This window comes from Pagrus major, chromosome 22 (assembly GCF_040436345.1).
Source record: "Pagrus major chromosome 22, Pma_NU_1.0".
NCBI classification, from domain to species: domain Eukaryota; kingdom Metazoa; phylum Chordata; class Actinopteri; order Spariformes; family Sparidae; genus Pagrus; species Pagrus major.
The window spans coordinates 8574816-8598545 of NC_133236.1; the positions used below are offsets into that span (position 1 = coordinate 8574816).

General features: G+C 39.6%; 1 protein-coding gene across 1 annotated transcript in view; it reads left to right on the top strand.

Moving 5' to 3' along the window:
• col12a1b (collagen, type XII, alpha 1b) overlaps positions 1-23730 on the top strand; it is a 154877-nt gene that overhangs the window by 129575 nt on the left and 1572 nt on the right. The window contains exons 50-63 of the mRNA XM_073492726.1: positions 731-889; positions 1990-2067; positions 6900-6986; positions 9723-9776; positions 10134-10229; positions 12501-12554; positions 14874-14927; positions 15027-15080; positions 15502-15573; positions 15674-15709; positions 16148-16214; positions 16355-16540; positions 18265-18333; positions 19764-19934. Coding sequence (XP_073348827.1) covers positions 731-889; positions 1990-2067; positions 6900-6986; positions 9723-9776; positions 10134-10229; positions 12501-12554; positions 14874-14927; positions 15027-15080; positions 15502-15573; positions 15674-15709; positions 16148-16214; positions 16355-16540; positions 18265-18333; positions 19764-19934 — 1237 coding nt within the window. The remainder of the gene's footprint in view (positions 1-730; positions 890-1989; positions 2068-6899; positions 6987-9722; positions 9777-10133; positions 10230-12500; positions 12555-14873; positions 14928-15026; positions 15081-15501; positions 15574-15673; positions 15710-16147; positions 16215-16354; positions 16541-18264; positions 18334-19763; positions 19935-23730) is intronic.

Below are 23730 nucleotides of genomic sequence, written 5' to 3' on the forward strand. Positions count from 1 at the left end.
GTTTGTTGCACTTATTAGAAAAGTTGAACATGAACATGTCTTTCCTCCAGTGAAAGAATGGTGAAAACTTAACAGAGTTTGTCTGAATGAGCATCTTTATGAGCGTCTTTACTTCTAGTTAAGATGTTGTGTCATGTTGACTTGTATAAAAATGATCCAAACGAGGATTGTAAAGTATTTGGTATCAGCAGATATCCTGAGTTTAGGTGATTGATTTGGGGCTGGAAAATGTTGTAAAGTTGCATCCTTACGCTATGAAGTAACCTCTTTTTTAAATGACCTGATTCCCAGAAAATAAAAGCAGTAATAAAAGTTGCAGTTTTGGGGGCATTTGGCATCTTTACATAGCATACAACATGAGAAGTAAAGACAATTCTCAGATTTCTCGAGAAAACAGGAAGCAGTTCAAAGCCAAAGTACCATGTGAATTTCTATACGTCAAGTGTTTGATCCAAACTTTAATTTTCTTCTCTCTGCAGCAGTGCTGATGGAGTCTATAATTCTGAATGAAGAGAGAGAGGCGCTGGTTTTCTTCTCTTACATTCCAGCGGTGTTTTAAATAAACAGAACTACAGCAGAGACGATCTCAGGCTCTGCATAACCTAATAGTTTGCAGGCCATCAGGATAAAAACCAGACACAAGGCTTGGTCTTGGAACAAAGAATGTGGCAATAAAATCTCTTCTCCTGTTTTTTCCCTTTTCTTCCTCTTCCTCTCTCTTTCTCTGAAGCTCCATATCCTGGTATCCTCCACCGGCGTCAAACTCAACATCGACTGCCAAGAAGTGGCTGAAAAGGAGATCAAGGATGCCGGAAACACATCCAGGGACGGCTACCAGGTCCTTGGCAAGATGTCCAAGTCCATCGGCTCCAAAGGAGAATCAGCAACTGTAAGTCGACTGTGATCCTGCAGCGTTCAGAGCAGTGGTTTTCACTTGACATTGTCAAGGATTCTCTTAACTTGTAGTCTTTATGGACAGTGTGTGGTTAAATGGGTAACAGGAGGTATTGATAAATCAATATAGGTATAGTTTATAACATTAAAGTGATAGTTTGGGTTTTTGATGTGGAGTTGTATCTTCTGTATGTGTGGAGAAGCAGCATGTAGCGCCGGGAGGAAGCAGAGCATTGTACTGCTGTAAACCGAGGAGAAGCAAGATGTATTTTAGCCTCCTAAAATAAGTCTCACCTAAAAAATATATCTTTGTTTAAGTGTACGCTATATGTCTACATTATATTGCTGTTAAAAATTATTTTCCTTTGGCACTACTTTCCCTCAACCATACAACGTCTGCACTCTTGCACACAAGTGCAGCTGTGTGTGTGTGGCGTAATACAGTTAAGCTGCAAATTTTCGGTGACTAAAATACGTCTTGCTGCTGGTCCAGTTTACAGCAGTACAATGCCATGCAGCCTGCCTGTGCTCGGCCTGCTTCTCCACACAGGGGGAGAGCTGACACTACACTGTGTTTCTGGCTGTAGACTCATGATTAAACTGTTTTAAAGACTCCCTAAAGTCATTCAGCTGACTCAGTAACCTACACAGCAGCTTCATTAACATAAGCTAATGTTAGTCACTGGTTGAACCTGAATTCAACATTTCATTTGTTGAAGAAATTGAGATTTATTTATTTAAGTCATTTAAATAAGCACGCGTGATTTTGACCTTTGAACTCAGTGACATTAGCTCATGTTTGAAGCTGAACACAGATCAGTTTCCCCTGCGTTCAGGCAGTTAGGATTGTGTAACAGAATCATGGGCTGAACTTAATTAAAGTGAACATACAGAAATGTATATGTTCTGTACGTTGAGCCTTCAATATGGCTACAATATGAGCCGTTTCCTGTGTTCCCCGGGGCTGATGGGACTCTGCTGTGCTGCGTTCTTGCTGTCTCTCTGTGCGTCTTCTGGGAGCTGTGAAGGACGTATCAGAGACACATGTACCACAACAGCATTTCCATGTTTTTCTTTTTTGTTTCCACTCCACAGTTCCAGCTCCAGATGTTCGATATTGTCTGCAGCCTGGGCTGGACCAGCAGGGACAGATGTTGTGACCTCCCGTCAATGGTAAGGGAACCCCGGCCTCCACAAAACACGGACACAGGGCCTTTTAACTTAACATGTTTAACATGTTCATACCCTTAATGCTTCATGCTTTGGCTTCGACTTTAGTCTCCAGATAATCAACATTTGTGAGGAACGTCTCCTCTGCTCCTAAAATCTACTGGATTGATGGAGTTTTTGCCCTGTAGATGGAAAATGTTCTTCCACGATATCATTTTGAATTCAACTTCAACAAAAACCTAAATTTTTGGAAGAGTTTGTGGATCTTCAAAGTCTGATTAGACACTTCAATGTATATCTTGTTTTTTTTTAACCTGTAAGTAAAGAAAATGTTGATGCTTCTGCGGGTAGCTATAGTTGGGTAATCTTGATATGTGAGGCTCCCAAAAAATACTCGTCAAATCTTTAAAACTTGCATCTGCTTGTGTGCATTTTTTCCTGTTCACATCTGCGGAGCATCCTGATCATCTTAAAGAAAACTGTTAGGCCACTAGGTTTCTCTCAAACACTTTTGGAAGGGAGCGACTCAGGAACAATGCAGAGATGTTTAATGACACGTTTCGTTTCAGTTAAGAGCGGCAGTAATTGGAGCCTCCTGACTGTTTGTGTTGTAACACCCAGCTGCAGGTCCAAACACTCAGCGTGTCCTTGGTTTTCTCTCTGACTCAGCAGCGGATCAAAGCTCAGAGCGGCTTAATCAGAGTCAGAACCGGCTTGAATCAAAGAGGAAAATAAACAGGGTATATATGATACGCATGAGTGTGAGCCAGCCGATGCGTCTGGTAAAAGGACAACAGGGTGTGAGATTTAATACAAAACATCATGTTTGAGATTGAAGAAAAAGCAGCAAGGATTCAAATATTTAACAGAACTGTGTGTTCTCATATACTGTAGATTTTTTATGACCTGAGTATTGTTTTCTTGATTTTGACCATCATTCATAACAAATGGTCAGATAATTTCACAGGGTTCAACATTGATGAGAAATCTGCTTGCTAAAAGTAATTTTTTACTTGCCCCAGTGCAAATTATTTTATTTATAAGCAGTTATCAAACAACAACAAAGAACAAATTGTCAAGTTTAATCTCATCTGCCTCGCTCCAGAAAACAAACCAATGTGTTTAATTATTTTTCCAATTTGCCCAATCCAGCAAGTAGGTGCTAGATTTACAAGCTCAAGTTGCTATTTTACCAGCTCATTCTGACTTATACAAATTCTGAAGTGTAGCAGCCTGGTCAGTGGCTTAATGCTTTTAAGTTTGACGCTGTAGCTTCTCCTCTCAGGTCACTTCTAGTGCAGTAGCATAAAGAGCGAGGAAGTCCAAGTCAGAGGGGGGTGGTTTAATGGGTCATATACTGGGCTTTCCCTCCGAGGAAAGCGGTTCATGTCCCATTTGTGGCCAAGAGTCAAGAGGGATTCGCTTAATCAGAATCAGAATCAGAAATACTTTATTGATCCTTGAGGGGAAATTGCTTGCAAGTTATGTTAGTTATGTAATTTAATGTACACAAGTGCAGTGACATACTTAGGTCATTTATGTTCTGTTTCTTCTGTTCTCAGAAGTCACTTTAATAACATGACGTGAGTTACAAGACTGAACATAGTTTTTTTTAGTTTAAAGTATTTTCCCTAAGCCTAATGAAGTAATTTTCGGGTTTACTAACCAAACCACAACCTTTTAACAATGTTTATAACGTGTGTCATTTTGTGTTGAAAAGTGTTGAGGACATAAGGGCCCAGATGAAAACACATTTTTAAAATGTCTTCAACATATTTTTGGCCAGAGGTCAGAGTAGATTATTATGACAGGAAAAAAATTGCATAATGGTGCAGCAAAATTGACACTAGAGTGTCAGTTTGAATCTTAAGCCAGTGACCAGGCTGCTGTATTTTGACGAGTTGAGAGAGAGGGAATGTGTTGCATTTTACTTCCAGGCAGTCCTTATTGTTGAGTGTCTTTTTAACCCAAATGTCTTAATCGTTTATAAAGAAGACAAATGAAGCTACGGGATACAACTTCTGTTTGACGTCTGTTAAGTTAAGACTTAACCGCCACGCGGTTTCACAGTGAATCAGAGGATTCTAACAGACATGTTGTTTGTTTACTTTTAGCTTTTCAGTTAATTTTTAACACAGGATCTAGATCTGTTAGAGACTTTTTTTTTTTTTTAATACAATGCAGAAGCTGTCACCGTAAAGTTTCCTTCATCAGGGTGAAGCCTCAAACCTTACATCAATGTGTTTGCTGCTGCTCTTAATTAAAAAGCTTTAAAACTCATCACTGCACATCCGCTCTCATTGTTAAAACTTTGATGTGTGGAGATTCTCTCATCTTTAGTTTTTTGACTTAATTCGGTTTAAATGGGGGTGCTATTAAACCTGCATTCAGTGACTTATTTTGGTCATTTGGGGGCAAAAAACAAGCTGTAAACATCTGCCGAACGTGCAAGCAAACACTCGCTTTCTAACACGCAGAGATTGTCCCGTGCAGTGCTGATGTTCTGCAGGCTGAAGAGAAGGAAAATAAAGCTGAACAGACTTTAAAGAACATAAAACAAGCACAAACATGACAAATATATTCACAATGTGTTAGAGAAGTTCCTGTCTTTCCATGTCCTTCATCTCTCTCAAATGAGAAAACATTTCTGGTGTTTCTAAAGACCTCAGCGAGTCTAAAAAGAGAGGAACAATTGTTTGCAGGCAGTGAAATATTTGGCCACCGGCAGCAGCAGTGACAGTTTAATGCAGCACAGTGTAGGCTGTTGTTTAGCGGCTGGCCTTTCTCACTTCAGTCCCAGCAGAGATCTCCAGAGAGGCTGGAACAAACAAAGCTTTGTCTGAGCGCAGCACGTCTGCAGTTGGACGTCCAAAACATTTTGAAAAGGATTCAACTGTGGTGGATTATTATCTCAATTGCTGCAGAGTGAGGACAGCTGCTTGATTGGGCTGTTTTGCTGACAATTATTTAATGATCCAAACTGAGGCAGTCGGTGTGGAAATGTACACTGGAACCAGGAGGAGTTTCACATCCATGTGGGAGTTAGTATCCTGCATGAACTTGAGCATGAAACTCCTCCTAAACAATTCAGTGTGTGTTTAACATACTTAATAGACATTTTAGCTGACAATCTGAATGGTAGGATAAAAATTCTAGATAGCCAGTATTACAACACAGAGTCCAAAAAATGTGCGACGAAATACATGAAAAGAGGCTCCAAACTCTTATATATATCAAGCAAGAATGGGAAAGAATTCCACGTTCAAAACTTCAAACGTGTCCTCAGTTCCCAAATGCTTACTTAAAGAAAAGGTGATGGAACACAGTGGTAAACGTGCTCCTGTCTCCACTTTTTCTAACTGTGGTTTGAAACATAATGATCATTTCTGTTGGAATGGAACAAAGACCAAGATGTAGATGTTCAAAAATATTAGTGTGAACATGTATGACAAGAGTGTTCTCGCTAATGTGTTTGTTTTGGGCAAAGAATGAAGCTGGCAGGTTATTCCAATCAAAACATCAGAGTACACTGCTGCTGAACACAGCACAAATGTCAGAACACTGACTGACTCCAGGTTTGTTCTTCTAATGAATTTTGCACCGGATTGAATAACAAATGGTTTCAGAGGTCCAAACACCAGAATAAATATAAGCAATGAATGTTTCTGCAAACCACCAATATGCTGAAACTTTATTGTTCTAAAGGTTTCATTTTTAACTTCAAGTTGTCACGACGCTGTGTTTATGCTCTGGTTAGGTTTAGGTACAAAAAACACTTGGCTAGGGTTAGGAAAACATCATGTTTTGTCGTCACCACGACTGGAAAATATCCCGACATCTCATCAGAAAAAACCCAGTGGTTTCTCGCTTATGAATGTTAAAAACGGCATCTTGAACAGTGGTCACTGGCTTAGCAGCCATCTCCCCCTCCTGACATACATGTAATCTGAAAATGACATTACACATATTGTTGAAATGTTGATACGTATAACTCTTACAAACTTGAATGTATCATTGATTTGCAGAATGTAAAATGCCAACATAGGATTTTACCGGAGGAGTATACTGCCAGCCAAGGAACAGTAGTAATACTTTAAAAAAAAAAAACATCTGCATTAGCCACTTGTTAGAAGAACCATTTTCCTGTTTTTGTGTCCTGACAGTCCTCCTCTTCAGGAGACTGTGTTTTTAGATTCCTAAACTGTTTTTCTTGAGGTTTTATTTACACAAAAGCTTAATTTCACCATGTGCTGAAATCTCTGAAGCAGAAAATGTGCCTAGCTCTACTGGAAAATCACCCAGGGTGCTGTCACTGTGCCCACATATTTGTTCTGGTGGAGCTGCTCCAGAAAACGTCACGCATCCTGGCTCTGCTCTTTATCTTGTGCGAGAGAGTTTAACCTACAGAAATGTTGTTTAAATGGTTGACCTCATGAGTTTGAATCAACATTGTGAAATATTTTTCCAAACAAAGACAGGCTGCACTTCCAACATGATGTTACACTGCTTAAAAATGTTTCTGGTAACACTTCAGACCTGCTGAACTGCTCTCATGTTCGCGACACCTTTTTCAGACGCTCTCTCACAGTTTGTCAGTGACTGTTAATGTTTGAACCATGACTATATGAACCATCTGCTGCTAATGAAGTGACATGAACACTGTTAGATGTTAGCTTCGCTCCAGCCCTCAATCTAAAGTTACATCAGTTGAATCCTGGAGTCTGTTTTCTTTGGCTCGTATGAATCAGTTCGTTCAGACACTCTGTTTGAAGGTCAACTCAGTGACTCTGTTTATATTCTGTTTGTTTCTGACTTTCTGTTTCTTTCTCTACCAGAGAGATGAGCTGAAGTGTCCGTCTCTTCCCAACTCCTGCACCTGCACCTCAGAGCCCAATGGGCTGCCAGGGACTCAGGGACCAGTGGTAAGAATCACCTGAATCCACCTTAACAACCTGTTAAAAAGCTCCTTTTTACAGAGCAGTTTAGAGTTTCTACTTCTTTACTTGATTCGTTCCATTTTGGAGAATTTCAAGTTTTCCTCCTCTACATTTCAGAGGAAGGTCTTGTACTCTTTTTCACCATTATTTGACAGCTCAACCCCGTCTCCTAGAAATGATGTTTATGAACTAAATGATTTTTGCCAAACCCTTTTTGGAGGAAACGGAACTATTTTCAAATCCAGGAGGAACCATGTCGTTGTACTCCGATGCCAAAGACCCGGGGTGCATCTCCTCTGTCCATTCATTGTTAGGTTGAGGCAACTAAAAAAAGTATTGTTAGCATTGCATTAGTTTTGCACTCCTTTAACATTACTGGACTCGATGCAGTGGAATCAGATATCTTCTTTTTTATGCCACACATAAGTTCAGTCAGAAGACTCGGGGATGTTGTGCAAGTAGTGGCTAATGTAGCCTGCAGGTACTGAGGTCTGGTCAGCTCACTTCTTTCTGACAGATTTGTTTTATTTTACATTTATCAGACTTCACACAGCTCCCTCTGGAGACACTGAGGGCCCTATTTAGACGGTCTTTGGCGCTCGATCTAAAGCGCAGCACGCTAGTGCATTTAGGGCTTGTCCAAGTCAGTTTAGTTTCCCTTTGAGAACGATGGTGATATTCGTGAAATATTGAGACTGTTTAAACTAAACTTTTTAAATTATTTAATGATTACCTGAACCTTAAGCAGGTGCTTTGAGTTCCCTAAACACAACCATAAAAACATTTAATGCCAATAATGTGAAACAAATTAAATATTTTTGCAGTCTGATTAATTCAGAACCTTTCCTCATTTTATTGATAAAAAAGCATAACGCTACCAGCATTATAGTTCCTTAGTTATATAGTTGTTTGCATCGTTGTTAATTAGTGACATATGAAGGTAATTTCTAGGAGACAGGGTTGGTTGCTTGTTAGTCATTTTTTTTAATCATATGTTGGATAGAAAATCAACTGTCACACACAAATCAGCATTGTTTCATATTATGAAATCATTTTACTGAACCTGTGGAGGAGCATGTGATCCTTCAATCCACCATTTCTGTTGTGGTTTTCATGCTTTCAGTATTCAGTAATCTGTAATTTCATGGATTAAGCATTGAGCCAGGAAACATTTTTCATAGGGAGCTCTTCCTTTTTTACTCTTAATACTTGTTTTCTTTTACTTTTACTCAAATGCTTTTATTTCTATTGGAACATTTCTCCACTGAGCTATTTCCCCAGTAAGTTAAAGCTCTGGCCTGTCGGTTATTTATGGTTATTTATATACTGTATGTTGTACAAGGGAGATTATTGCACCCTGAAGCACATTAACCATGGGAAACATCTTTGCAATGCCTCATAAAATCTTTTAAGAGGGTGGAGAAGGTAAACTGTGGTGCAGCATGACGAAGGCCGACCTGTCAGACAGATGGTAGATAGAAGCTGCAGCCTCTCCTCTGACTGCACTACAGATAAAGAAAGCTGCTGATACTTTGGTATTGTATATTTTTCTTATTGTCAACAGATTTGAGTAATTTCCTAAACAGCTGCTTGCTGTAGTTTTTAATCAAACAAACAGGAGGAAATAGTACATTAGGGACTATTTTCAGTGGCGGATTAGTCTACGTTCGGTGCTCTAGTGAGTGTCTCTGGCAGCAGAACATTCATTGTTTGTTTTGTGTCTTTTCATGGTTTTTTTTGACATAAAGAAAAATATACAATACAACCAGACTTATCCTTTATAGCCATAGATATATTAATAAACATTCTTAAAACAAACAAAAAGATAACAAAGATGTTTTTGTAACTTAGATACATATTTATGACAAAATAACAAAAGTTAGAGAAATACTCAATTTTGAAACAAATGTTTTAGGGACTTTAAGATGGGTATTTCCGTACCATTGGTCTGTTCTGTCCTAAAATCTGTGTGATATATGCACACAATTTTCTGCCAAACAGTTTATTATTTCACAAGTTGTTAGTTTAACTCTTGATAAGTAAGTAAGTAAGTAATATGAAAACTAGAGGCGTCACAATATTGGTTCTAAATGGGAAATAGATCACAATGTACTTACAATTTTGATCACTGAAATCAAAAGCAAGATGGACAGTTCTCCCAGTATTATTTTTCTGTCCAACCAGCCTTCTTTCACGGATCAGAAGAAGAAATAAACACTTGAAAGACGACACAGCTGTTTTCTGAGGAAACTCTGACAGTGTTGGAGATGTTGGTTTATTTTATTTTCAGAGATCCTTTATTGATTTGTTTGTGAAGAGGCTTTACTCAGAATTTTGTCACAAAATGAATTTATTTAATTATCTTTTGTTGTTTACTGTTGAATCACTGAAGGCTGTTTTTTTTTCCTTTTTGCTGAACTGTGGAATCTTTATTTTTGGTGACTATTATTTGAACTTGTCTAACCACTAAAAAGCCACTAGGATAAAGCAAAGCTGTTGTTTTTTAATCCCCTATCTTTTTAAAGAAGAATCTGAAGATGTAAATGACAGTTGTCAGGATGATCTGTTGATCTTTACAAATTCAGATGTGATAGTCCAACAATAGCATAACCGTCAGTATTAAAAGCAAATGTTTAGATCTAATCAAATCACGACCTTATGAGCTAAACTCAGATTGAAGTTACATATATTTATATATATTTTATTAATATTTATCCTCAGGGTGCCCCCGGCAGCAAAGGTCCTCGAGGTGAGAGAGGAGAAGCTGGTCCTGCTGTAAGTATCTTTAAAAACTAACCCTCTGTTGTCTGTCTCATCTTCAAAATGTCACCTTTTTAATAAGAGATAAAGAAAATCCCTCCTTGACAGTTCTTCTCTGAGCCAGATCAGACTCTTCAGCTATCAGCCCTGCATGAAAACAAAAGATTGTTTAAAGTACAAAAGCTTTGAAGAGCCTGAGCACATCTGATTCCACTTATTGATGCATGTTTTTGCTTTTTCTCCCTGATATGAAGGGGAGGTTCCTCATCTCCTGTTGGTCTTTTCCACAGATTGCAACAGATTTATAGAAATATCAGCAGATATCAACAACAAATTCCTCTTGTGTTTAAACGTTTCTTATCTGACCTTCAGGGACCGATCGGCCCACGTGGAGATAATGGACCACCGGGGCCCATGGGTCTGCCCGGCCCTCAAGGACCCAGCGGGCTGTCGATTCCTGGAGAGGCTGTGAGTCTATAAACACACCTGACAAACACACACTCCCTGCTTGTAGATACACGGCAACTCAACATAAATCCCAGGAAGCCTCAGCACATCAGAGAGGGATTATTCTGACGATTTATTGTGAAGGGAATTTACAAGCTGGGGAGTATCTGTGGCAGAGATTCACATTCCTTCAGGTCTGAGGGGAAGACGTGATACTAAAGAGATGTGAGCCATCAATACCACTGAATGTTTATAAATCACTTTGGATTTCCATCCCTGAGATGAGCTGTACCCAGATCAGACTCAAATGTTCCAAATGTCTCCAGGAGGGTCAGGACAGACTCAAGAAGTGTCCTCGACTGTTTCCATCGTGAAAGACTTTCTGCTCTTTACTCCACTACATTTACTCTTATACACTACTTTTGTTACTCAATCTTGAGATTCAGGGGCTGAGGGGAGAGACTGCAGATAATTTTGGGGAAAACAATTAGAATAAATAATAAAAACAAGAATTTAAAACCAGACAAAAACATTAAAACATCAAATATTACATAAAGCACAGTCATCACTTGACTGTCATCAGAAGGCTAGCATGACAACATAAAGACTACATTATAACCTGGTATTAACATCTGATCTGTATCTGGATAATGACAAGTGGTAACAGAGCCAGTGCTCGTTCTGTCCACTCTGCCTGCATTGCCATAGGATCTTAATAGGCAGATGAGTTAGGTAGAGACTTGTAAACAAACAGGGTGCATCTCAGGTCAAGTAGAAGACGATTTACGTTTTAAAGACGTTTGCTGTCTGATTGAAAAGGAAAATAAGGATAAAGATCATTGAACTCTGTCTCTTCATGCCAATCAAAAAGCAGTGTAGTCTGAAGCTAAACTGTACATTACCTGGCAGTAACATGGGATCTGTACGTGGATAAGGTAAAAAGTAAGATGCAAGTAAGCTTAAGAAGCCATTGTGAGGGAAATGCTGATCATACTCAGACAGGTGTATATGCAAGCTGTACAGTTTGACTCCAACAAAATGTCACTCAGCCCACAGAAAGGTCACTCAGCTCCACCTCTCCGTGTTAGCTAAAGTAAGTTGTGTTAAAGCTTCATGTTTTAGCAAGTTAGTAAGTCTTCCCTCGCAAACCGTGATCATAAATTTAATATTAAACCCATCCATGGCATTACTTCCTTTGACCTGCCACAAGTCCTTCAGCCTCGCCTAACTAATCCACATATCTAGATCTGATCTGAGCCTTACACCTGACTCAATGCTAGAACACTTCTACATGTGGCCAGATTCAATCCACATCCTGATGGCTGTCTTCTGCAGGCATTTACACCTGCATCAACATGAGCTTTTCCTTAAACACAATAACAATAATGGTCAACTGGTCACTTTACTTAGCAAGGGTGCAAATGATATACTGACATAAACATGTTAATTCACTGTTGCTTCATTACTTCATATCAGTTACACAGAACTTTATTTCAGACCCAGGTATCTGCTCACCTTCTTTCAAACTATTAAACTAGAAATTAGAAGCTGTTTTTTAACAGTTTAAGTTAATGTTTGAGTTAACTTGAGGTTAAGTTGTTTGATTTTAAGTTAAAATCAAACATTTGCATATTAAAAAGGAATATTTAAATACGGTTCCCTTAATTAACTTTTATTTAACAGTAATTTAAGTGGTAAGCTGGTCACCTGATGTATATCTGTGAGTTTACATTGTTTAATTAATGGACTAATCTCAGAAAGTTATAGTAAAGTCATCATTTGTTAATGGTGAGCAACAGGAATTCATCCTGCATCAATTCATGTATTAAGTCATGGGTCATGCATTACTGGAGTATATGATTGGTACCCTTGTTATATAAAGATCATCATGATTTTTATATCACCTTTTGAACCAATGTTAGAAAGAAAGAATGAAATAAAGACAAACCTGCACCAAAATTAGATAGGATCCAAAGAACACATCAAATACAAAAATACCCACTTAATACTTTAAAATAACACAAAAAAAATAGTAAAATAACACAAAGCATGATGGAAAGGAAGACATAAAATGTGGGCTAACATTAATCAAGTGAAATTTTTTGTTTGTGCTTCCATTTCTCAAATGAACAACAAGCTGAACACTTCCTCATCCATCACTACATTTGTAAAGTCTCACAGCTTCAGTTGACTGTGTCTGTTGGATGAGGTAACATCACTGGCAGGACATGCTGCTGATGTGAGTGTGACAGAAATGTTCTGTTGATTCATGTTGTTGTTTTCTGTCTTCAGGGCCGTCCTGGACCAAAGGGAGACGCCGGTGACTCTGGCTTACCTGGACAGAAAGTAAGTGTAGCTCTGCTAAAAAAGGTTTCAGGATTTTAAACAGGAAACAGGGATAATTCACACACATTTGACTACTGATCTGGCGTGTGGCCGGACGCAGACGGTTCTCCAGCTGGGGAGGATTCAGAAAGAGGAGAGGGAGCTTATGAATATTACTTTTAAATTAAATTTCTACTCAGAACGAGCCAAGAACAAGTCACCTTGATTAACAGCGCTGGTTTTAAGTGTTGGCCTGCAGTCAGCCGCTACATCCTCCTCTTAACGTAAGTTGTTTTGTCTGAAAATATACGAGGAGCTGCGGTCCAACTGAGGATATACAGGGTCTGGAGAAAAGTGACACCTAAGCTCATAAAGCAACAGTTGGCCTGAAAGTAAAGAACATCTCAGTCACTGTTGAAGCTTTAAGTCCTCTGAAGACAGAACAGGATCAAACTGTTGATGTATTTGAAAATATCAGGTGTGTTCTGATTTCTTCCTGGAATGAAGTCTTGTTAAGTTTTATGTGGTGGTCAGGGATGAAAGTTCGATTTTAAAGCTTTTCTCTCATGATTCCTGTAGCATCGTTCAGATGAGAGAGCCAAGTGATAAAAATGTTACCGAAAAGTGAAAAAAACGAGACAGGCATTGCAGGCAGTGGTGATTTGGTCAGAAGCTAAATGATCTGTAAATGCTGGAAGGACTGAGGAGTCTCTTCAGGCTCAGTGATCTCTCCATCAGGCTCCATAAACTCTGTTTATAGGTGCAGTCACATGGCCTGTGGAGTGATGTTTGTTTACTTCTTTAAGCTTCAACCTTTAGAGTTTCGCTTTAGTGGATTTTAAAATGCACTCTGAACCTTTTTATCCCTGAATGGATGTAGGAGAGACCACTTATCTTGCTTTTACATCCAGCAGGTTGGACTTTAAGTTACACAGATTTGTTAGAAGCAGATCTACAGTAAAAGCCTGGTCAGTGTGCAGGCTAGTCTGAAATTCAGGCTTTTACAATTGGTTAACTGTTCCTGCTGCAGCTTTCAGATCGAGATTGGGAAGCACAGGAGAGAAACTCTGGACATCCTCATATGCCAATTTGGTAGACATGCCCAACTCTATGAGGCAGCACATAATCCTAGAAAGCAGCTGACTAAGATAACAAGATAATTTACTGACTGGTGTCTTTTCTGATATTTTCTGCCATATTCAAGATGTTTGCTCAACTCTCACTCAGAGAGCCAAGCTACTTAACTGAGAGAATAATTCACTTTGCCAGAATTCTTCTTACCTGTGGTCAACATACAGCAGCAACTTCTGCAAGCCAGAATCCCACTGGACCTGCTGCATTGTAGAGCTGGATGGTCAAAGTTCAGTTTAGTTTCAGCTGCACAACCTGGTGCAAAGAGAACTGTACTGCAGTGCTTCTACTTCACTTGAGTATTTCCATTCATACTTTCAGTGTGCAGATCAAGGTTTTAAATATATGAATATGAGATGTCCTCTGTTGGTTTTGGGGTTCTGAGGCTGGATTTAAACATTACAGAACGTATGAAGAAAGTATTTTATAGCAATGGGACAAATTGCAACTGAAATTGAAAGTGATTTCCAAATTTAGACCTCATCTCCCCCCATTTCAGTGAGTCTGTATTTTTTTTGGTGGAAACAGAGCTTCAGGCCTGTTGGTTATATGAGAAGTATAAAGGAAGACAAACTGACTTTTAGACTGTTTTTATTGGGATGAATGGGCAGCCATGTTTGATTAAAATATCTATGGAACCACTTCATTACGTATGTTTTTTGTGAGTGGCAGACGGCTGGGCTTCATCATGTTCAAAACTCTTTTTTTCTCGGTGAAACAGTACAAAAGGTTGGAGCAGAACATGTTAACAGGTATCAAACCTGTGAGCTGTCAATTTCTTCAGTCTCCTCCCTCCATGCAGACACACAGTGGAGTCCTGAGTGTGACTGATTCATCAGCTCTTGTCCTCCCGTGGATGGTGCTGATGGAGCAGGCATGCTGCAGGTGACCATGTTGGAGCAGATGCTATAGCAACATGCATTTAATGACTTGCAGACCACGCGGGCACCAGTTTATAATGGCCAATAAAACAGATCTGGAATATATTACGTTCCCTGTAAACCTTATGCCGAGGCATCAAAGACCAGAGAGGACTGGCAGTAAAAACACTGAGCAGAGTTTCAGAGCAAATGAGCGCGAAAAGGAGATTTACTGTCGGAAACGCAGAATCAAACCTGTTTGGATGATCGGTCGGAGCAAAGGTGATCTTTTAGTTAAAGCAGATAAAAGAAGGTAAACGGGCTCTGAGCCGTTTCCTGTGTGTTTCAGGGTTCATCTGGTCCTCCTGGATCTGCAGGCCCGATCGGAGCAGCTGGAGTGAGGGTGAGTACACAGCCTGCTTTTAATGGCAACCATGCTCTCTGAATTCTTTCAACATGAACAGTATCGGTTCAGTTCCTCAGTCATGATCTTTTATTTCAGGGCCCTCCAGGAAAGGATGGCCCGGCTGGACCCAGAGGCCCCGCAGGGCCCATGGTAAGAGTTTTAATGGTTTGTTGGGAGCTTTGACACACGTACACCTGGGAGCTGCTGCCTGTTGGCCGCTTAGCTCGGCACAACACCAGCTGTAGCAATTAAGCATTTAAGTGCCTTGCTCAAGGACAAACTGGCGTCAGAAAACATGACTCAGTTGTTTTCTCCATCCAGATTTAACAAGCTGATGGTGAACGCAAATTTTCTGGTCATTAAGAGTATGTCAGGTTTTTGATAAACACAAATGATCATCAGATCTACAAAAGGTTTTGTGCTCTAAGTGATGTTACTTCATCTTTTATTTGGAAAATTGGAAGAATATTTGTTGAAGTTGTTGTTATAGGTTAATGTAATAACAATTATAGTCTTCTAACCCGGTGGTACTATGTTCTGACATTTGTTCGCTTTCTCTGTTTCCTTGCAGGGACCTCCAGGATCTCCTGGAATCCCAGGTGCTGCAGGAAAACCAGGAAACACTGGAGACTCTGGCACTCCTGTAAGTGTCCTCAGTGTCATGGCAGCTGTGTACAAGCAGCTAGCAGAGTCTGAGTTTAAATGGTTTTCTGACAACTAAATGTTTGTTTTTCTGTTTTTAGGGTGCTGTCGGTCCAAAGGGAGACAAGGGAGAGAGAGTGAGTACATCTGAATGTTTTTTAACATCTTAAGAGCTCAAAAGCTTTGTGTGAAACAAAAAAACATTCCTCGTTATTAGTTTAAAAAATATCTTTCCAGCCTAAATTTGATAAAATAAGACAGGAATTTGTTTCCAATGTGGCAAGAAAATTGTTCCTATTGTAGTTTTCTACAAACAAGTTTTGATATCTTGAAGCAAAACTCAAAACTGTTGAAAATGTGCGCTTGTTCGCGAGACAGCACCAAGGTTCAAATAATCCTGAATGGAAGAATGGAGAATTTGGCAGAAAAGAGGCCAGAGTCAACTGAGCCAGTAGCTTTAATCTTGAGCCACATACAACAATATTTGAAAGGGAACTATTTCTAATAAACCTCAGACAACAGTATTCAAAATCCTTTACATATCTTCATTTTAAAGCTTCCCTCTTTGTTTCCAGGGTGACTTTGCTCCTCAGAACATGATGCGATCGATTGCCAGACAAGTTTGCGAGCAGCTAGTAAACGGTAAGTCATGCATTTTTTTCCCTTTAACTCCAGAGCAAATGTTTCTGGCAGCGTGAAGCAGCCAGACTCAAACAGGCTCCTTCATGACACAGTGAGGCAGCACTTACTCTTCTCTTCCTTTTCCTCCTCTGTTGCTGCAGCACAAATGACTCGTGTCAACACGTTACTGAACCAGATCCCCAACGGCATGTACCGCAGCAACAACCCCGGCCCTGCAGGGCCCCCCGGAACTCCCGGCAGGCAGGGACCCCGCGGAGAGCCGGGTGCCGCAGGCAGGAATGGTTTCCCCGGAAATCCTGGTTTACCTGGTCAGCAGGGAGAGAGAGGTACGATCAGAAATGGATTTCAACACAGTCATCATCAGGAGGAGCTAACAAAATAAACCTGAAGGGAAATATTTGTAAAATGGGAGCTAAAACAGCAGCACAGTGATTATTTAAACTGCAGCAAGTTTATTTGAAAAGCAGAAAACCATCGCAGGATGCTAACGAGGTTTGGCTTCATCAGTAAACCTCGTTAAGTCATCTGATTTTCACACTGTCTTCCAGTCACTGTGGGAGTTCTACTCTAAACTCTGAATGTCTTTGTCTCTTTAAAACGTAATCATGAAAACAAATAAAATATTTCAGGAGTCATTGCACAAGACAGAGATGATGAAGCTGCATGTTACAGAGCTGAGACACATGAAGTCCATCACACTACAGGAGGTAGAAGTAGGAGCTCTTATGCAACAGTATAGAGTCGTCGTAGAGAAGCTGAAGCTTGTTTTCCTTCACTGATACTTTACTTCACTTCATCCACTAGAAAACCGTCACTGTGTTTACAGGACGACAAGCAGAAGAAGTGATTCTTTGTAATGGTGGTAAACATGCAGTCAGACAGTGTCAGGACAATGAGATGTTTTTATTGTTTTGGCTCCAGCACTTTGGATGAGAAATGAAATGATGACTGGGAGCTTCAACTTTAATTTGTTGATGTTTATATCCATGTTGGCTGTTGACTTGTAGCCTTTCAATACAGATTGAGTCCCCAAAAATTAGTACAATTCAGGAGGATAATGATCCTGAACATGCAGTCAAGGAAACCAAGATGTTCTTGAACGGACACATAACCTCAAGTCCAACTGGTCATGTGTAATTTCACTTGTGTATTAGGTTCACACCAGCCAAATAAACAAATGAAATGAGTATTTTGTCCATGCTACCTATTTACATCTTTTGGAATGTTACATTTTTTTTTCGCAACCTCGTTTTCCAAAACATTTTTTTTTTCATTATGTAAACTTGCGCTTCCTCGTGCCCTCTCTCTTCACATGACCCGAAAATGGTTCCTCCACTGCCATCATGGAGGATCTTCCAATCTGAAGGATCTTAGAGTGAGGAAACACAGGTGTACCCTTCCTTACATTCTTGATGGGAAGAAATGCAAGACATGTTAGTATAATGAAAAGCATCCCAAGAGTCAGCTGACAGTGAGTGACTGCAAAGGACTTAAAACCGTAATAATAAATATCATTACTTCCTCAGGTTTAGTTTAATTTACCCAAAATATTCTGACTAAAAACTAAAGGCAACAGTTCTACAGTTCATCTCATCTTTAAGTTAAAGCAGAAAATCAGAACTTAATCTTCGTGCGTACCATCAAATTTCAGCCAGAAAAATGGAGAACGTGTTTCTGTTCTGATGCACTTATCTTTTATCAGACAAGACAGAAAACGTGTTCACTTCAAGTTGTTTTCATTTGTGAAAAAACACCAAGTGGTTTAATATGAAGCAGCTCAAACTCGTTTTAAAAGTCGACCTTTGATTACAATAATTGGTGCGTGACTCATATGCAGTGAGGAAACATCTTATCTTTGGTTGGTTAAAGGCAAGAATGTATTAAACTGATAAACTTTGGCCACAGTGTGACTCATCTGGCTTGTATCAACACTATTTAACTGTTTAACTCTGACCATCATGTTTTTTTACATCAGAGCCAGATCCTCATTATTTGTCTGTAACTCGGGAATAATGTAAGCCTTAATCATCTGATCCTGCGTTTCCTTCAGGTCCTGCAGGAGAGAAAGGTGAGCGGGGAGTGCCAGGAGTCGGACAGAAAGGACCAAGAGGACCTGCTGGTATGTCTGACTTTTTTAGTTGAATTTTTTACCTGCTCTCTGCTCTCCATCAAATGTTTGATTTCACTCAGGAAAAAAGGAAACAGAGTTTACAAAGTTGACTGTATTCGTGAAAAAAGGATTGGTGTCTGGAAGTGTAGCTGCAGGGTAACAGTTAGCTAGCTCTGTCGGAGAATCACCAATCCTGCTGTTGAATTCGATAATTCAAAACTGGTTTCGATCATTTTAAGATTTAAAATTGAAATTGTGTCACCCCTAATTTGAATTAAGAATATAAACTTTTACAATGAAAACTGCCAGAATTTGAACCAACATTCCCAGAATAACAGACTTTTAGGAAGTCACTTCCCAACAAGTCTCTGAAGCTGATGATCATTCTGCCAAAATCAGTTCAAACAACAACAACCACAAAATCATGATGTCATCCTTCCTGGAGCCTAATCACAGAAACATCCAGTCCTGCTGTAATCCAGCAGCCCGACTACAGCCTCACAACTCTGGGACAATCTGGTCTGTCACACTGAAGACGGGGTAAAAAAAGTTTTCTGAAACAATCAAGGTCAAATTGTGGAAACTGTGTGAGAGGGAGTGTCATAGAGGGAATGATGGTGGAAAAGGAGGAAGTGATCTTCAGTGAGTCATGGTGGAGGAGCTTCATTCACAACACATGCTGAGGACGACGAGCAGGAGACAGACGGTCAGGGAAACTTTCCAAGCCGGCTTTGTCCGTGTCTAGACAGAAGGCAGAGGGGGAAAAAGGATCAGCAGATCCTGTTGCTTCCTTTTTTTCCCTCTGATAGTTTAGTTTCTTTTATTTCTACGTTCCAAATGTTGTGCCCCAGACTGTCAGCAGCAGTTACAACCATTTTTTTATGTTTCCAACTGGAATTGGAGCATGACACCATGAGCTATAATTACCTGGCCTTACCTGGTTTGGTTCAGAGATCAGAAAACATCTCCTGGGTTTTTACTTTAGGAAGTTTTTAAAGAATTAAAATATAACTTGAATTTGAATCTCTAAAGTTACCAGAAATTAGAAAGAGTTTGAAATAACTGTTTTCCAATTTTAGAAAGATCATAACACGCAATTACAGAGGAGAATCACTTTGAGTCTCAATGTTTAAATAAATCAACATTTCAAAGCAAACTTGCTTCATTACAGATTCACATTAAATTAAAATATAGCATTAAAAGCTAAAATCTATGACTAAAGTATTAATTTTGACCCTTTTGACTGTAAATAATACTAAACAAAGCCATTACCCCTTTTTTTAGTTAACATGCAGTTTTTTTAACTCTCCAATCAACACTGAGAAACTCTGATCATATTGATAATGAAACTACCTCCAAATGAAGAGTTTTAACTCATAAGCCAGTCACATTTATTTCTTCCATCTACTTACCTAAATTATGTTGTATTTTCCTTCCAGGTCCACCAGGAGAAAGCAGGACAGGATCTTCAGGCCCTCCAGGCTCTGCTGGACCTCGTGGTCCCCCCGGACGTCCAGGATACGCCGGAGTCCGTGGGCCTCCCGGACCTCCTGGATACTGTGACTCTTCTCAGTGTGTTGGTATTCCTTACAACGGCCAAGGTTACGTAGGTACGTATCAAGACCTGCACGGGCTGCAGTAGCCTGGTGTAATGAAACAAGTATAAAACTGCTAAACGTTGCTAATAAACAGCTGGTGGGATGAAATTTCAAACAGAGCTGTAAAGGAACATTCCAACATTTTAAGAGATCCACTTATTTTCTGTCTTCTGAGACAGATGAAATGTATGTGGCCAGTTCAGAGAAAGTCGGTCAAGGAAGTGTTAGTCAGCACTGATATTAGGGGAGCCAGTACCAAGTTCAATTTTGAAGTCCCATCAAAGGGGGAAAGCAACATTGAAATGTGTCAAAATATAATGTATCGTTAGCTTGTTAGCTACCGAGACATCAGCAAACTAGTAGTGATTGTTTTGTGCCCCCTCTCAATCACCTTGAGCTTTTTGTCACGTTCCTCGGGCCGTAGACCAAAATCACACAGCAGCCATATTCCTCCAACATCAAGCTCAGGGTGGGGAGCTCAGATGATGGGATAATGCCATATTGCTGTGTTCCTTGTTGCAGGTTGTGTAATCATAGGGAATTTGACAAATTGTTATCATTTCTCACTGATTTCTTTCTCAATCTCACTGATTGATCATTAACTAAAAATACAATAAATAGTGAAAACTGATGGGATATATTTCAAAGTAACCGATTAGCTTGTGTTAGACATCAGCAAACATTAGCATTCAACCACTTCCTGGCTAACCTGACTGTTAGGATACACAATATGATAGGAAAGGCATAAATTAATTTTTAAAAAAAACACATCTTTTTATTACAGATATTTCTTTAAGCCTGGAAGTGAAATGCACTGGATGTAATCAAATGGTAATGTTGAATGAAAGTGGATGAATGCTAACATTAGCTAACAGGCTATCAAATATGTTGTTTTAGCTTGAAAAATGACTCAATGTCCTTACCAGATTTTCACTAGTCATTATCTGTACATTGCTGATCAATCAGAAAGTGGTTAAATGATAACAATTTGTCAGATTCCAAACATATACGACTGCAACCTGGAACACAGCAGTGAGACATTATCCCAGCATTTGAGCCACCATGGCCGCCATGTGAATATGGTCTATTACTGAGGGGTTTTGTGGTGTGACGGGCCGCATCATCCTACTGGGGGCTGGGGGGGACTGCCATTGTCATGACGGGGTGTACTTTGCTTGCAGCGAGGCAGGACCTAAAGTTTCCCAGATTCAGATTTAAGATCAGTTAGTCTGATAATGAGTGTTGTGGCCTTCAGACAGCAAATACGGATTTCTCAAAATGTTGGATTGTTTTTTCAAGGGGATTAATGCATGTGTGAAATCTAGTATTAAAACTGATAGCCACTAATCATTAGAGAAAGTTTTATATTCTGTCCTCTGCTTTGACCTAACTGACACCTTCATCCTGTTTGGCCTGTTCTAGGTTCACCATAGTAGACTTTCTATGCCGCCTGTGCTGCTTTCACTGACTTCCTGAAAACAAAAGTCCTGTAACTGAAACACTTGCTCACACGCTCTAGAGCTGTTTAAAGGATAACCGCCAAAGGAAACCATTAACAAACTTTGCTGAAAAAACAACACAACAACAAAGAGGGAAACCAGTACTAACAACGACTCACAGCCAGTAGAACAAACCCCACCAGCAGCAGCGGTGATGGCACCCACCTGTTTTAGTGGCCTGTTTGCATCTTGAAGCCAAAGACCAAACAAAGAAGCGTTGTGTTCAGTGGAGGAGCATGCACCAAACAACAACAACAAACAACCCAAACAAATACTAACAAAGGTGGATCTGTAACAGAGAAACAACTACCACAGCAGCACCAGCACCACCAGCAGCAACAACTCTGTTAACAGTGACGTGTGTAAATAAACTAATTTGTGCCTTGTAAATGATGTTTGAATCAAGTCCACTAAATTTAGTTTTTAACATCTGTATTTTGAAAGCTTGTGCCTTGCAAACAACAACCTGCTGCTTGCTGAATGCCAACAAAAACGCCTCTTTTTATTTTCCTGCCCATGTGTTTGTAGCTGTTTAAACTGCTCAGGGCAAGACTGAACCACTCCTGCACATGTGACCCCAGAGGTGTAGATTCACAACTTCATGTACGATAACAGAATCCAGCTTAACCTGCTATACTGTATCTGTATGTCACTAAAATTGCAATTAACGTTGAGTTTCTCCAGGCTGGTGGTAGACTAACTTGATTTTTATGTAGAAATGTTTTGTTGTTCTGTTTTGTAAATCATGGAGAAATGACAGCGTTTACTGACTAAAATTGGACTAACACCTGAACTTCTAACAATGATGAAAAGGGAAAAGCACTGAAATGTTTACCAGGGGCGTGTTCAAAGGAGTCTTGGGTGACAGCCCAACCCCCTCCTCCCACAAAATCTGACAGTTAATTGGTCAATTGGATGGCCAATCATCAAAGTTTAAGTGCTTCTTTGCAGGTTAAAGATATATTATTTTAGCATCAATACTCAAAATCTTCTGCTTTTACAAACAGAATCCTGACATATTAAGGACTCTAATGCCGATTTGTACTGTATGACTGTACTGTATAACTTTCAAGTTATCATTATCATTATCAAGTTATCTACAGACTGCTTCATCACATCTTGTTATACCCCTTTTCCACTGGTCAAAAATCGCACTTAAACCCACTAAGATCAGGCTTTTCTGTGCAATGGGAATGTGTAAACTCTGCATTTACCCCCGGGTCAATTGACTCTGCAGTAGACATGGGTTTTTATCAACTCGGCTCAGCTTTTATCGAAACGCAAGACCTGGGTAAATACGCTAAATTCTGACTTATTTCCTGCCCTGCGAAGTGATGACAAGTTATCAACATCCAGTGGTGGCGTGTAAATAAGGAAGGAATTTGGGATACAGCAAGGACGTTTTATTATATCTGGACAAAGTCTTGGAGGCAGAGGGCTATTCATTCCTATGAAAGCTGATCAGTGGCGTTTTTAAGCCAAAGCAGGCAATTTTTAGCAGGTTGACCCGCGTTTCAAAAACGCGTGTAGACCCACTAACTTTAGTGGAAAAGCAGCAATAGTTTCACAAAAAGCTGCACTGTTCAGTTGTCATAGAGAGCGACATCTAATACTGAGGAAGACGAGACAAACTAGTGACAGGAAGTAAAAGACGTACAATAGACTGTTTCATTTAAAACAAAGTATGGCATTTTATCACGTTTGAGTTACAAAATCATGTGACATTAGCTTCAGTAGTTGAATGCTTGTTTGTTTTTTAAAGATGAAGTAGGGTGCACTAAACAAGAGGCAGGAGACTGATAGAGAATGAGAAATTGAGCTCCTCTATGGCATTAAATTAGTCTCAAAATACATGCATGTTACATGAGCGCACAGAACAGTATCAACAAGTCTAGAGCCCAAAAGAATAAGTATCTTTCCCCTTCTGTCCTCATCTGTCATAAGACTCAAGAGTATACAAGTAAATAATTACAGCAAGTTTAAGTTAAGTATACCAGCTTGTGTTGTTTCATTACCACAGACAGGTAATGAAACAACATGAAGATTAATTTGCTACAACTGATATAATCTGTAATATGATTTTCAACATTACTCATTGTTAATAAAAAAAAGAGGAATGGGAGATCAATAGTTTGAGATGTGTTGGTGTCACAGCTTTTACCAACCAGAAGGTGGGTCCAAAATGCCCCTGGAAACACAAGACACAGAGTACGGTTGTACATAAGGGATGCACAATTTGGATTTTTTCAGCCACTACCAACCAAATTACCAGAATAAATATTGGCAATGCAGTATCTGCAAAACTCGAA